This window comes from Tarenaya hassleriana, unplaced genomic scaffold, assembly GCF_000463585.1.
Source record: "Tarenaya hassleriana unplaced genomic scaffold, ASM46358v1 Cleome1, whole genome shotgun sequence".
Lineage (NCBI taxonomy): Eukaryota > Viridiplantae > Streptophyta > Magnoliopsida > Brassicales > Cleomaceae > Tarenaya > Tarenaya hassleriana.
The window spans coordinates 2390626-2404966 of record NW_010960187.1 but is presented as its reverse complement, the minus strand read 5'-3'; the positions used below and the strand labels follow the sequence as shown (position 1 = coordinate 2404966).

The 14341-nt window shown below is 42.5% G+C and overlaps 6 protein-coding genes and 1 long non-coding RNA gene across 9 annotated transcripts in view; 3 read left to right on the top strand and 4 right to left on the bottom strand.

Annotated features, from left to right (window-relative positions):
- The window catches only part of LOC104806281, a 1105-nt gene extending 406 nt beyond the window's left edge, over window positions 1-699 (top strand). The window contains exon 2 of the mRNA XM_010531108.2: window positions 3-699. Within this exon, the coding sequence (XP_010529410.1) occupies window positions 3-551 (549 nt within the window). The 3' untranslated portion in view covers window positions 552-699. The remainder of the gene's footprint in view (window positions 1-2) is intronic.
- A 480-nt stretch (window positions 700-1179) lies between these two features.
- LOC104806274 lies at window positions 1180-1948 on the bottom strand. The gene has a single exon (XM_010531095.1). The coding sequence runs from the start codon at window positions 1765-1767 to the stop codon at window positions 1339-1341; it is 429 nt and encodes a 142-aa protein (XP_010529397.1). The 5' UTR covers window positions 1768-1948; the 3' UTR covers window positions 1180-1338.
- Window positions 1949-2448: 500 nt separating this feature from the next.
- LOC104806258 lies at window positions 2449-4218 on the top strand. Its single transcript, XM_010531069.2, has 6 exons — window positions 2449-2652; window positions 2733-2867; window positions 2953-3030; window positions 3115-3309; window positions 3412-3576; window positions 3665-4218. The coding sequence occupies exons 1-6, from the start codon at window positions 2518-2520 to the stop codon at window positions 4040-4042; spliced, it is 1086 nt and encodes a 361-aa protein (XP_010529371.1). The 5' UTR covers window positions 2449-2517; the 3' UTR covers window positions 4043-4218.
- Window positions 4219-4247: 29 nt separating this feature from the next.
- LOC104806268 (RING finger and transmembrane domain-containing protein 2-like) lies at window positions 4248-7277 on the bottom strand. The gene is made up of 8 exons (XM_010531081.1): window positions 6540-7277; window positions 6381-6457; window positions 6126-6294; window positions 5835-5923; window positions 5548-5712; window positions 5354-5431; window positions 4730-4833; window positions 4248-4618 (listed from the first exon to the last, which is right to left on the bottom strand). The coding sequence occupies exons 1-8, from the start codon at window positions 7036-7038 to the stop codon at window positions 4513-4515; spliced, it is 1287 nt and encodes a 428-aa protein (XP_010529383.1). The 5' UTR covers window positions 7039-7277; the 3' UTR covers window positions 4248-4512.
- Window positions 7278-8216: 939 nt separating this feature from the next.
- LOC104806250 lies at window positions 8217-10519 on the top strand. Its single transcript, XM_010531058.1, has 2 exons — window positions 8217-8854; window positions 9229-10519. The coding sequence occupies exon 2, from the start codon at window positions 9332-9334 to the stop codon at window positions 10280-10282; it is 951 nt and encodes a 316-aa protein (XP_010529360.1). The 5' UTR covers window positions 8217-8854; window positions 9229-9331; the 3' UTR covers window positions 10283-10519.
- Window positions 9934-11361, bottom strand: LOC109116760. The gene is made up of 3 exons (XR_002024266.1): window positions 10969-11361; window positions 10678-10874; window positions 9934-10019 (listed from the first exon to the last, which is right to left on the bottom strand). It is a non-coding gene; the product is annotated as an uncharacterized LOC109116760 (long non-coding RNA).
- Window positions 11362-12032: 671 nt separating this feature from the next.
- On the bottom strand, window positions 12033-14338 carry LOC104806235 (acetyltransferase NSI). Of its 3 annotated transcripts, none has more exons than XM_010531029.1 (8): window positions 13817-14338; window positions 13619-13692; window positions 13403-13463; window positions 13134-13320; window positions 12881-12980; window positions 12673-12785; window positions 12496-12589; window positions 12033-12342 (listed from the first exon to the last, which is right to left on the bottom strand). In XM_010531029.1, the coding sequence occupies exons 1-8, from the start codon at window positions 13984-13986 to the stop codon at window positions 12263-12265; spliced, it is 879 nt and encodes a 292-aa protein (XP_010529331.1). In that variant the 5' UTR covers window positions 13987-14338; the 3' UTR covers window positions 12033-12262. The 3 variants fall into 3 exon arrangements, with proteins under 3 accessions (XP_010529331.1, XP_010529340.1, XP_010529349.1); XM_010531038.1 differs by having other exon boundaries at window positions 12673-12773; XM_010531047.1 differs by having other exon boundaries at window positions 12673-12770.
- Window positions 14339-14341: the final 3 nt, after the last annotated feature.

The window sequence follows — 14341 nt, the reverse complement described above, 5'->3', positions numbered from 1 at the left end:
ACATCTGCCTCTGTCTCACGGCGGCGGTCGCCTTGATCATCGTGGTGTCTGTGATATTGGGGTTGACCGTGTTCAAGCCCAAACGGCCAGTGACCGTCATCGATTCGGTGGCGGTGGATCAGCTGCGAGCTTCGGTGGACATGGCGAGGATGAGGGTTCTCCTCAATCTGACCCTCGACGTGGACCTCTCCCTCACAAACCCTAACAGGGTCGGATTCAGCTACGACCCGACATCTGCCCTCCTCAATTACAGAGGAGACCTGATCGGAGAGGCTCCGATTCCGGCGGGTCGGATCCCGGCGGAGGGGAGGAAGCCCATGAACCTAACCCTAACTCTGATGGCGGATCGGCTTCTCTCGAACTCCCAGCTCCTCTCCGACGTCATCTCCGGCGAACTCCTCCTCAACACGTTGGTGAAGGTCACCGGAAAAGTGAGGATCATCAACTTATTCAACCTGCGAGTTCGATCGTCCTCCTCCTGCGATCTCACCCTCTCCATCTCTGCTCGCAACGTTACGCGCCAGGTCTGTAAATACTCCACCAAGTTGTGACTTGCGTGTGATTAGGAAAGCTTTCATCTTTTTTTTTTTTTTACATCTTGTTCTTGAGCAGCTTTATCTGCATACCACTGTTTTTTTACGGTTCTTGTTTTTTTTACAGTTTTACTCTTTAACCCAGTATATGCATGTTTTTCTTCTTCTTTTCCCTAATATATATATATATATTGTATAATAAAAAAGAGCGATTTTGGAGTTAACCACAACCTAAAAAGAATGAGGGTACTTCCATATTTTGTTTTTTTTCCTCCATGAAACAAACATACAAAAAATACACATGGACCAACCAACCAGTATGCGCGAGTCATGACAAAATACAATATATATATATATATATATATGAAACTGAGACACAGACAAAGTTCCCAACCTGGGGGATCTTCAAGAAACATGTTGTCACTACTTTAGATTGCTAAATCACCATTGTCTGGCTGCTGCCCTTCTCACGAAGTTGCAGAACCCATTAATACAGAAACAGGCACTAAGCTGTGAGGCGATTCTGAAATGATTTGTTTCAAGGAGATGTGTGAGTTCTTTTCTCGGATGATCCGGAAAAAAGACCAGATAAATTACCGTCCCAGGATGTCCACTGTCCCTAAAACAAGATGCAGAAGAACAAATGGAAAATAAAGCATTGGTTTTTGTCCTTTTTTGAGAGAACTGGAACAACCACTGTGGCTCATGACCAAACTGCCAACTTTGCCCCCACGAACAATAGTTACTACGGCAAAATACAAGGCTGGATACTAAGCTATCTTATGTACAGTAAAAGTGGTTGAAATCAGAAGAGATTTCTGCGAGAGCCAGAAAGGTTGTTCCTTGAAACCATGGATGGCTTGACGGGAGCCCCAGGACAGGTATCTGGGTTGTGTTGTTGGTGGTAAGGGCAGTGGACAGGTACAGGAGTCTTGCAATCATTAAAAGCCCAGAGTTCGGTTGGATTATTACCACCACTGCCCCGGATCTGCAGGGCGACAACGGATTCCAGTAGGTTCTGATAAATGGAATCAACTATCGCTTCGTCCGAATCAGAATCAGCGACTCCAACTTGGTCGGAAGAATCAGGACAAGGGCTTATCCTCATCTTATCAGTGAAGGGTTGATGGCAATTGGGGGACAAGGGAACGGCTTCAGTAGATGGAGCTAATGGGCGGCTTTCACGTTGAGAATCAGAAGCCATAGACAATGAGGGAATACCTCCACGATCCATGGCGGCAAAAGATCTGGAAGAACACAACCGCACTTACAAAAAAAAACACAAAATTCGAGAATTTCTCAAGTGCCTGAAGTGATTCCGCGACCAAAGGAGAGGAGAAAATCAAGACCCCATATGGAAAAAAAAAAGAATACAGACGTAAATTCGCAACGAGAGACGAGGAAGGAAGAACAAGATTTACCTTTGGGGACGCAGACTCCAATGGAGGGAGAGTGCCCGTTTTTTAGGGATTTCGATAATTATAATCGAGACGGAGACTGCAACGGGAGAGAGAGAGGGGGAGGCTGGACTTCTTAGAATCTAATCTGACGGCTCTCGTTTCACGACCACCTTCCAATCTCCAACTCCTCCTCAGATTATGTCCTAAACCCAACCCGCTGCTGCCACGTGGCCAAGCACATAAACATGAAATATTTAACAAACGATCTCTGCAAAAGAATCACAAGAAAATATATATAAGGACGTTTACTTATCTGTAGGTGTGTTGTGTTCTTTTAAAAGAAAAAGCGTACGAGTTTCTGCATTAATTAATTATAATTAATTTATAAATAATTACGTGGAGGGATGAGCGTTGAGTGTCGGAGGAGGCAGTTATCAGGGGGGGGGGGGAAATGGACGTCAAAACAGGACAGATGAATTATATATACATACACGCATATATATATATACCAATCTACATATATATATATACACACACTCCATCTTTTTTTGTTCTTGGATAAATATTCAGAGGAGGAAGAAGAAATGGCGTACAGGAGAAGACAGGGAATAGCGAGGGCATCCACCTTCAAGGAAGACATTCACAGCCAGCCTCCTCCTCCTCAGGACAAATCCTTCTCTTCGAATTCATCTCTCGCTGCTCAGGCCATTCGTGCTCAGGTCTCTCTCTCTCTCTCTCATCATTTTCCCTTCTCCATGGATCTTTTTCTGGAAAAAAAAAATCTGTTTGTTTTGTATAGGTGGGAGGATTCAACGCCTACGAAGATGCATCTAAGAACGAAGATCGCGGATTCTGGGGAATTCTCGCTCAGAAAGCCAAATCCATCCTCGACGATGACGATGTGATCCCCCATCACCACCATCATCAGTATCCGGTAAGGTAATCTCTTCCCCCCAATCGGCCATGGCGGTTTCCTTTGGTCAATCCTCTCATACCCTCCCTCTCTTTCCGAAATTCAGTCCAATCAGAACGATGGATTTCGCAAACTCGCCTTCTCTCTCAACCAGATCGGAGACTCTCTTGAGAAGGCCTTCGAGGTCGGTGATGATTCCCTTTCATTACTTACTCCCCATGTCTATATATAGAGAGAGAGAGAGACCATGGCTTTGATTGTCAACCAGGAAGGTCGAACCATGGTGGAGAACAAGGCGGCAGACATCATCCAAGAGACGCGTAGGCTTCAGACCAGGCGAAAGGGATCTGACGCCGACACAGAGAATCAATCCTCCGGAGGGAACAGCCCATGGCAGCCTCTGGTTCTACCGCCGCCGGTCAACCCCACGAGCCATGGCTCCCAGCTCAAAGCATCCCGTGATGTAAATAAATCTCTTCCCTTTTTTACAATCATCTAACTTTCCATGGCTGGCTGATGAATGAGATGATTCATCTTCCTTCTTCCTATTGTTTTCTGTAACAAGGTGGCAATGGCTACAGCAGCCAAAGCAAAGCTTCTTCTTCGAGAGCTGAAAACTGTGAAAGCAGACTTAGCTTTCGCCAAGGAAAGATCTGCCCAGCTCGAAGAAGAGAACAGACGCCTTAGAGATAGTCGGGAGAAGGGTAGTAACCTTGCAGATGATGATCTGGTACTGAACATCTTCCACCTTTTCTTCCGCAAGAGTTTTGAGTTTTTAGGGTTCTAATCCATTAAAACATTGCTCTCTCCCTCAACAGATAAGGCTTCAGCTTGAAACCCTATTGGCCGAGAAAGCTCGGCTAGCTCACGAAAACTCGATCTACGCGAGGGAGAACAGATTCTTGAGGGAGATTGTGGAGTATCATCAGTTAACAATGCAGGATGTGGTTTACATCGATGAAGGGATTGAAGAAGTTGCGGAAGTGAACCCTTCCATAACAAGAACACTGTCTGCAGCCTCGTTCCCGGCCTCGGATTCTCACTCCCTCTTGTCCTCGCCCTCATCTCCATCCTCTCCTTCTCGGGTTTCCATCACAACCACCGAGATCTATCCGCTCTTGCTTCAGCAGTCTGATGATGTTTCTCCTGAGCAGAGCCTGCAAACTGTTCCACCTCCTCCAATGGCTGACCCCTAGTAAGAATAAGAACCAGTCTCTCTTTCTAAGCCTCCCCCCTTTTTTCTCTCTTTTCTTGTTTGCATTTTTTGGCTGAGTGAAAAATCCAATCTGATTGTTTTTTCCCCCCATGTATTCTTTCATTCTCTTTCTCTGTCTCTCTGCAGTAGTCAGCTAAAAGAAGATTTTTTCTTACAGACACCAACATACCGTGAAACCATATCCATTAAAACCTCTGAGATATGTGTGTATATATATATCATAAGCGATAAGCAGTTAATACATATTACAGGTATGTCCAACTCCAATGCTCAGTTAAACTTCCTCTACACTTAGTGACTGTGATCCCATTAACCGCCACAAGCATATTCCAATATCATCCATATATAATAACAACAAACATATAGACAGCTTCGTTGTACCCTTAGTCCAGATTCCAGATTCCAGATTCAACTGTCGGAAGGGTTTCAAAGAATGTGTCTTTTTTTTCCTCAGAAGATCTGGAAAAACAGGCTTGTTGATCCATCACTGAATGACTTTATATCTGCAGGCTTGACCAATGCCCTGCACAGTGGGCATGTTCTCTCCCTCTCAAACCTGAAAAGGCCCCCATAAATTCAACACCCAAGTCTTTGAAAAAACGAAAAAAAGACCTCAACTCAAGTTAAAACTCGAATAAAATATGCAGCAGAAACTCAGATGCCTAACCATTCCGACACGCAATCTTCGCAAAAAATGTGTTTACAGCTCAGGAGAACCGGCGTATGCATCTTCTCCTGGCAGATGGCACATATGTCTCCTGCTGCATGAACCTGCGAGCCATAGCATTATTCACACCTACAGACCCCGCAGGTTAAACCATTGTTCCGAGCTCATTTTCTAATCAACAGGCTTTGGTATCTTAGAGCAACGGCATCCAATATAGCAAAGATTATTCCAAACTCGTTTTCTAATCAAGCAGGTTAAATCGTCGCTTATAAGTCAGTTGCCACTTAGTTCAATCTGTGGTGTTACTAAAGATAGAACCTTTCATGAGTCAAAGCTGCAATCTAAAGTTGAACAGATGATCCAAGTTGAATACAACCATATTGAGTACAGAGAAGACTGTCAAGACCTATTTGACACTGGTAGCTGAAACCCATTTTTTATATATTAGACATACATATCATGGCTCACACAAACTTCAGCAAAACTATCAAGCTGGTTTCCAAAATCGGTTCCTCATGACAAGTTTCACAACTCTGTGAAACTAAACTAAACCAGATTAATAAGAACCGCTTTCAGTATCGCTAAAAATGGCATGCACCAGAACAGAACAGAGAGTAAATGAACCTGCTCAGAGGTTGCATAAGCTCCATAGTGCACATCCCTGCAAGATAGCACCTTCAAGGCAGCAAAAAAGGATTGCACCTGAAAATTACCAAGCTTTAAGCTCCATAAATGAAGAAAAGGGCAGAGAGAACTGGATACAACTGAAATGGATGAACAAATATAAAAAAAGGCTAAAACATTTTTGCTGATATTACCTTCTCAACAACAGAAGTGAGCTTGAACGTTAGGTACAACCCTGTCATCAATGATGAGAAAAGACTCCCATATTCTTTATTCAAGAAGAAACGGTACCATACTGGAGTTGGTAACAAGGCACGGTAAAGCAGCATCAGATATTCAACTGCGGTTAGCAATTGACCCTGCACAGAAACGAGACGCACAGTAAAAAAAGCTATTGCTTGAAATTGGACAAGGAATCACACTCCAAGATCTCCCGGGTTCTGACCAAAGAAAACCCGGAGGTAATTTGAATCTCACCGACCTGCTTACGGTAGCTTCGACCTCTACTGTTCTTGTAATAGATTAAAAGAAGACACTTCAAGACCATCCCTGCTTGCCTGACCAAAGTATCTGAGAGAAAAACCACTCTAAATCACTTTGGAGAATATCAAAAGTAATACTAAAGACTTATTTCCATACTAGACAGGCAAAAGACAAAATTTTTACTTGAACAGTCTAGTTAAAGGCTTGACCCGGATAAGTCTGGTCACAAACTGAGGTCCAGAGACAGTGAAAGAAAAGCAAGTCGTCGCTGATGGAACCAAGAACGTACCATTTACCATTATGATGAAGACCGCATGCCAAAAGGGCGGAATTGATTTAGGAGGAAGCAAGATCAAGGGATGGAGCATGTTCTCATTGTGAAACCACCAGTAAATTCCAACAACATGAAGAAAGAAAGCCACCGAGATCAGAACCAGAACAGATGTCTTCCTGTCTCCCTGCAGACATAACGAACGAAAATGCTTTATGGGCGATCGATTAACAGAGGAAGAGCCTGACGACAAGACCAACGGGAAAGAAATACCTTAAGGGCTGTCTGCTTGCGGAGGATATCGTTAGATTTGTACATGACAGCAGCGATCCAGATAGTGACGAAGAACCCTGAATAGCATCCCAAGTTAGAGACACAGAGAAAGCCATGGTTAAAGGAATGGTGAAGACAGAAGAAGAAGAAGAATCATACCCTGCAAATGCTGCCTGATGAAGACGACCAAGAGAAGCAAGGAGAAGGGAAGGACTTGCTCGATCCACCTGGCGGCTTGCTGGATATCGTATCTCTGGTAAGAAGATTCCCTGCCGCTACCATTTCCCGCTTCCGAATGAGCTTGAGCTCCTCCATTCTCATCCTCATCTGCCCGAGAGGACAAGTTATCGGTCTCCCCAATAACCACGGTGGCGGAAACTTCGGGGTTCGGGTTCCTCTCCGCCTCTGAACCCATTATCCTTATGGAGACTTCTCCTTCGGAGGTACCACCGGGAACATGAGCCGGAGAAGCGGAGACCGCCGGTACGAGGCTGTCGGCCTCGGGACCATGAGTGGAGCTTGAACCTAGCAGACCCGAATACTCCAACAACGTAGAGAATTGAGCGGGGAAGAGTGAAGATGCGGTGAAGATGGAGAGATACCTCCTGGAATCACCAGCGGTGGACGCTGAAGGAACCCTATTACCAGCTGTCTCCATGATCGATCCTTGAAACCCCTAATCAAACAGAAACGACGACGATCGGTTGGATTTTCGCTCCGAAACCCTCTGATCTCTCTACTTGCACACTCTCAGGCTCAGTTGATAGAGACGATCGGACAACTCTCTCATGAACCGGAGGATTCAACGTCGAGCTCCGACTTCCTTCCGTTTCCCAGCTTCACGCGGCTCGGGGGGAGGGGGGATAGAGAGAGGGATGAGCCCATCAATCTTCCTCTTCCAGATATTTATCAAATTGGGCTACAAGTCCAAACCCACCGATTTTTTACATAATATCAAAGGTTTTAGGAAATATATCTTCATATAATATAAACTTACAAATTTTATTTATCGAATAAATTTTAAATTTTGTTAATCCACCATTTTCATTTTTTTTTTCTTCGACCGAAATAATACGAAACTAACAATAAAAAAAAATCAAAAGTTAATTATCGGAATATATTAGTTAAGACACGTATCTTTATATGCTTGTTTGTTTAGAGCTACAGATGGAAAATCGTGTTGATTTATTCCCAATTCAGCCCGCTGAAATCTTTTCGTAGAACTAAATAAATCAAATTAAATTTAATGTAGTTTATGTGAATTTAATAAAATATGTAGACTCCTTGTATGTCATTGCTCCAAATTACATATAAATCCAATATTATATTCGGCTTCTACAAACGAAATAATCGAATTCAAAATAAAAAACCATCCCTAACTACATATATTATTAAATTTAAAATAAGATGAATGAATTTTTAGGAGATAATATATAATTCTGAACGTGATTTGGGCGAATCTTTAAAATCGGATATTATATCTAAATTTGAAGCATGGCACATGTAAAAGAGTTACGATAACTCTATATTTAGATTTTTATCTAATATAGGTAAAATGGTAATTATTATATTTCGGTATCCATGAATTAATCTGAATTTAGGATTTCTATATAATAAAAATAATATTACAAATCTAATCTCATAAAATGTTGGGCACCCAGAAGATAATGATCTCTTGCATTTGTTCTTAATCGCTGGAACCCACTTGTATATTTGCTACAGATAATAAACAAACTCCAATAATAATATAATAATAATAAATAACAATGCATTAATAATATATTATTTTTTAAATAAGTTAAAAAAAAAAGAAATGTGGACAATGTCATGAAAAAACAACAAAAATTAAAAGGGCGTTTGGACAAAATACTTATGTGTCGGCTCCTCATTCGCTGAGCTGTGAATTTTCGGACGGCTCCTCCTCCCCCCAGCCCCAAATTCGTCATTTATCACTCTCTGTTTTCTTCCTCTTTGTTTTTTTTTATTTTTTATTTTTTGTCGGACCTCTCTCTCTCTCTCTCTCTCCAAACATGTTCTGCTGCGCCCAACTCCAACTCTCTCCTAGACTCCAATGGTGTCTGGAGAATTATCACTGAGCATCCGCCATTACTGAGAGATTATTATCTTCTGGGTTTTTTTCTTTTTCTTTTTCCTTTTCTCTCCTCCTCTTATTCCTCCATCCAATTCCGACACTCCCTCTAGATTCTCATCTCACAAGTCCGTTCCTTTCCCTAGATTCCGATCTATCCACCGCCCCATCTAAGTTCATCTTCTCTGCGCAACCAATCGTGTCGGTTCAGTTGCCCTCGCGTTTCTCCATCTGCTAGGGTTTCTGCATTCTGCAATTGTATCTTGCGCCATTTCTCTCCGTTGCTTGGTCAGCCATTCGAAAATGCTGCTCCTTTAGGACAAACCCATCTCAGGATTCGCTCCAAGATTCCGGCTTTTGTGGGTTACCCTCCTGTTTTCGCGAGGTAATCGATATCCTTCCTCCTGTCTCTGCATTCAGCATTGTGTTCTTGCTCCCAATCTCTGGGTTGTTGCCCATTTTACTTAGTTTGTGCATATCTTCAATTTTGAGTTGTCAGTGTCTGGGAATGGCGTAAAATGAAAGATTCTGGCTGAGATTCTTCTAGGATTCGTGTGTTATCCTTTTTATTCGGTAGCTTATGTGTCAAGGATTCTCTTGCGCAACGGTTATGCTGAAATCTTCAAAGCTGCTTTTACTGGCTTGATTCTGTGCCCGTTAATCACATTTACAAGCAATTAGACAGCTGATGCCAACAGATGATCTCGAGAATCTTCAGAATTTACTACCGCTAATCTCTGTCATTAATCATTATTGCAGCCTAATCTACCTCATCGAAATCGATCCCTGGTTTATATTTTGGGGGTCGTCCTGGTTTGAGTTGCATTCGGCTGAAGGTCGACAGCTTTGGAAAGCAGCATCCATGGGGCTTCTTCTTCTTCGAAGTCTCACGATTCTGATGTGCTTCTCTTGGCTACCTGATCTCGGAGCTCAATCTGGAAATGGATCATTAGATTCTCTTCTTCAAGAATATTCTTTCAGGGGGTTTGGTACGCGACCAAAGACGGGCACTCCCTATGATGGGCATATCCCCTCTAACATGATTGGGATTGAGGTTGCAGCTCTAAGGCTTAGAAGTGGAAGTCTAAGGAGGAAAGGGTATGCAAAGTACAGGGAGTTTTCGATTCCAGAAGGAGTTACTGTAACGCCTTACGTTGAGAGGCTTGTTTTGGTTTATCAGAACTTGGGCAACTGGTCAGAGTTCTATTATCCATTGACAGGCTATTCTTACTTGGCTCCAGTAGTAGGGCTCCTTGCTTATGATGCTCAGAACTTATCAGCTACGGGCTTGCCTGAATTGGACATAAGGGCGTCTGAAGATCCCATATCCATTTCCTTTTCCAACGTTAGGCCAGAACCAGACAGGTTTTCGGCTAAGTGTGTGCGGTTTGGTCCTAAGGGTCTGATCAACTTCAGCAGCATGTCATCGGGGAACGTATGCGTGACAACTCAGCCGGGTCATTTCTCCATAGTGGCAGAGTCTAAAGCTCCTTCTCCTCTTCCTGTTACACCCACTGCTCCTCCTCCTCCGATGCCGAGTCCTCCTTCCCCTGACAAGAAGAAAAAGAATGAATCTAAAACCAGGGCATGGATTATAGCGGGATCGGTGGTGGGGGGAGTAATAGTGCTGGGGCTGTTGTCATTGCTAGCACTGTGTGGGCACAAGTACAAGCAGAGGAAGGAAATGAAGAGAATAGAGATGGCTGCAGAGGCAGGAGAGCCTCTGAACATGGTTTCGGTTGGGGATACGAGAGCACCAGCAGCCACAGTGACTCGAACTCAACCCGTCCTGGAGAACGAATACATGATGTGACTTGTAATATACGAGAGCTCCAGACCAAGATTTGGCTGCCATGAATGAAACATGGGACTAGGAATAGGGTTTTTCTTGTGTTGGTTTTATGTTTATTATGATCCTCAGTTGGTTGTTGTTGTTGTACGTGTCTGGTTTTTTGGGACAGAGATGTGTCCATAGAATACATTCCTCATTCATTGACAAGGAATAATGATAACTGGTGACAATAAGATCTTTTCCCTTTGTTTTTGGATTTTTTTTGGTTTATCTGTTGTTGCATGTGAAACAGAGTGGAGTTGATGATAAGGAGATCTCCCTTTTCTACCAGAGTGATGCTCAGAGTAAGTGCGGATAAACAAATATGAAATTTACTTTGTCATATCTCAGAGAAGAGAGTCCACATTTTCTCTAACCTGCCCTTCCTTGACTCTAGTCTCACTGCCCTCTTCAATATTCTGACAGTAGCTTCCTCCACAGGCCAATTCCATCACATGGTCTAAAGCCACTTTCATTTATACTCCAGCCAGCAATATGCAAATGCAAACAAAACAATCATTGCTCCTCCACGCAGGGGCCCATGTCCAAAGAGAAGCCAGATGCATCCTCTGAGCTGCATGATGAGGGGGAATATGGAAGTTAGACATAGACAAACAATCAGCACAACTGACCTGTGAAAAAGAATTTACTCCTCTTCATGCAATTACAAATTGGCTGACTAGTGTAATCGTGGGTGAAGTTCTGAAACAGGGTCCCAAGAGCTTCCATAAATGCAACCTGACATGGTGGCTGCTGATGCTGTTGGAGAAGCTTCCTACGAAAGGGCAGCCTGGTGCACAAAGCAACCTGTTGAGCGGAATACAAGAAAAGGTCCCACCACGAAGGAGTATTGTAGGCAAAACTTATCTTGCAGAATAATCTACGAAAGGATGCTTCCAGTACTCGAACCCGTAGAACCGTCAAGTCCTGTTTAGAACAACTTTCAGATTTATACCGACAACATTATGGCTTTAAGAATGTTAAAAAGCAAAACTCTTCTGTGCAACCAACATCCTGAAAGAAAAGGTGAATGGACATGCTATACTGAAAATACTAGTGAAACAAACAGTAGGTTATATGGAAAACTTGCCATCCAGATCATACATCCAGCAGTAAATGCAGTGCAGAATTGCAGGAACTTGTTATAAATGCTGAATCTGCAACAATGGGCTGTAAAAGATGCCACTGAAAGAGAAATACCATACAGGGAAACAGTGAACATGAAGCTTTCGAGACCCTAAATCTGTAATCAAAAGACAGGATTCCAAGGACATCATGGATTGTTCACAAATCAAAATGTAATGATCTATCTGCCTGCGGCAAGAACGTAACAATACTCCAAACCTAGGTTTCTATACAACTACACAAACTGCAGTTCTGACAAAACGAAAAGGTCCGGAATTAGAATTGATAGCTCAGCAGCATTGGAGAAGTTATGGTTACTGAGATCACGGCATATGCAGTCGGATCAAATCATTAACCGAAAGTCCAAGCCTGTCATATTTGGACACAAGAGAGCTGAAAAACAGGTGTTCAGCTGCTGAGACATGTCTGTAGCAGTAAACAAGTTCAGTTGCAAAATGGGGATCACTTCTAAATATTGAATTGAACATTTAATATTGGTGGACAAAGATTTAGCATCTTATGGTAACACAAGAACCAGTCAAAATAGTAATCTCTCGACTTAACCATTTATGCAGCAAAAGCAGTCGGCTCAATCAACATACTCGTGTTTCAGATCCCAAATCAAGCCTCACCACCAAAGATCAAATAGCGAACAAAAATTCAACACTGATTTTTTTTTTCTAACAAAAAAATGCATTAACACATTCTTTGAAATTACATATGCACAGTGATCATTAATATGGATACATGCTGCAGGTTTACCATGTGGCATCTAGACTTGCCACTTGGACCAGCAGATTTGTAAGACCAAACTTATTGTCTTCTTCCAAGTAGTAGTTAGAATTTTGGGTACCAAAACATGCCTTTGATGCCCTCTGGATCAGCTTCAAAACCTAGATTCCGATAGAACTCCACAACTGCAGTTTGAACATGACAAAGGTCTCACTCAATAACTAATAGAAAAGACAGAAGGAGAAAAGAAGAGAGCAAAGGCAAAGAAACACTTATTAAGAACAAAAAAATATCTCTGGATATCACTCACAAAATACAGTTTTTAGAAGGTGTTATACCTTGACTGTCAGCAAAGAGAGATATATTCCCAATATCCCTCTGTAGAAGCGCCCTTACAAGTTTTTCAACAAGAGCTTTACCAAGGCCTTGTCCCTAAAAGGAAAGAACATCCATTCAAAGCCCTACTTAGATGTAAACAAAACCTCCCTCGAAGGCTCCCGACCAAACAAACATACCTGATATTCAGGATCCACAAGAACATCCCAGATTGTAGCATTGAAGGCATGATCCGACGTTGCTCGTGCCATTCCGATAAGCCTCCTCTGATCATCGCCTTCTGTCAAAATAACTTCTCCAAGTCCACTAAGATGTTCATTGAACGGCTCTTTGGAATAGCTGAGCACTACTTGTAATGACACTATGGCAGAAGAATAATATAAGCACCTGAGTCTGATGACTTCGAGATTGAATGCAGTGTGGCTACCATGTAGCTGTTTTTCAAAGCTGCAGCTAATTTCGACAAAGGTCTCCGGGGCCAACCCACCTATCAAAACCACGAGGACTTAGTTTTCAAGCCCGAAAATCACCAGTTCAAAATGACAAATTTTGGATTTCTCCCTCGAATAAAATGGGGAAGAAAACAAATAATCCAACATAAATAACACTACAGAGAGGTAGAGGGTACAATCAAAGTCACCTTGTCACATAGGGCTTGAAGATCATACACATCAATATCTCCACCAGAAGAGAACATGATCTGTTCAGTTACCCCTCCATCTGGCAGAGTTCTCTCAAGGAGAACGAATTCGACAGGTAACAGTTCCTCCTCTTCTTCCATTGTTGAAGGTGGTTCAACAACTTGTGCTGTATTATCCTTTAAAAACCTAATCCAAAGAAGGACTACAGTTCAAGGATTTTCTTTCACATTAAGTCTCAATGCAAACCAAGCTTCAAGCAGAACAGTACCCAGCTCTGATGGAGTCCCAGAAACTAGCCCTGACCCGAAAATTCTTAAAATTTCTACTTCCTGCAGAAGCCACAAAGAACTAAACTTTTAAAATTCAAAAGCTTTCGGGTGATGAAGCTGAGAACAGTGAGACTTTGAAGTATCAACGTTTGAGACCCAGAATCAGTTTCAAACTCTAAGAGACTTATTCGATCTGAGTTCAAGTAAACACGTACCATAAACCGGACTGCAAGGAAACAGAGACTGATTCGGTACATTACGGCGAGGATTAAAGAGAATGGGAGGAATTCTGCAGCAGTATATACACTAATAGTTCACGGGTCGAGAATCGAAAAGAGACAAGCAAGAAGAAGAAGACGAATTCTACTAATCTTCAATACCATGAGAGAGAAGAAGGAATAAACAGAGCTTACGGGGAAGAAGAAACGAAATGGTTGCGGATGAGCATCTTCTGGTGTAGATTCTGATGGCGGAGACGAGCCTTCCCCCCGCCTCCCCCAACTACGATTCTTCTGTGCGTTATAATTACCGTTTTGCCCTCAATCTCACGGTTTAGGCCCACGGTGTATGGGCCAAAACCCATATTCGTAATACAAACACCCCATACAAGTGGCCACCAGCGGCAGGTTTGATTAATAATTACGAATAAACAATAATCGAAAAAACCGAAAATTATTTGTAAAATGAATATTTTTATAGATAAAAATGGTAACCAAAGTCTTGAAATATTTTGCAAAACGTTTCCTTTGTTTTTCTACTGATGCGAAGTTGTGGTTTAAGGGACATTCAAAATGGGAATCTCAGTCACTACAGTGGGAGTTCTTCTCACAAAGACCCACAAACCTAATCAAATAAATTAAAAAACACATCCCTGGTGTCAACTATGGCCCGGGACCCGAAGCTCAGCCCGAGCCTACCCGAAAAACATAAGGCTTCCG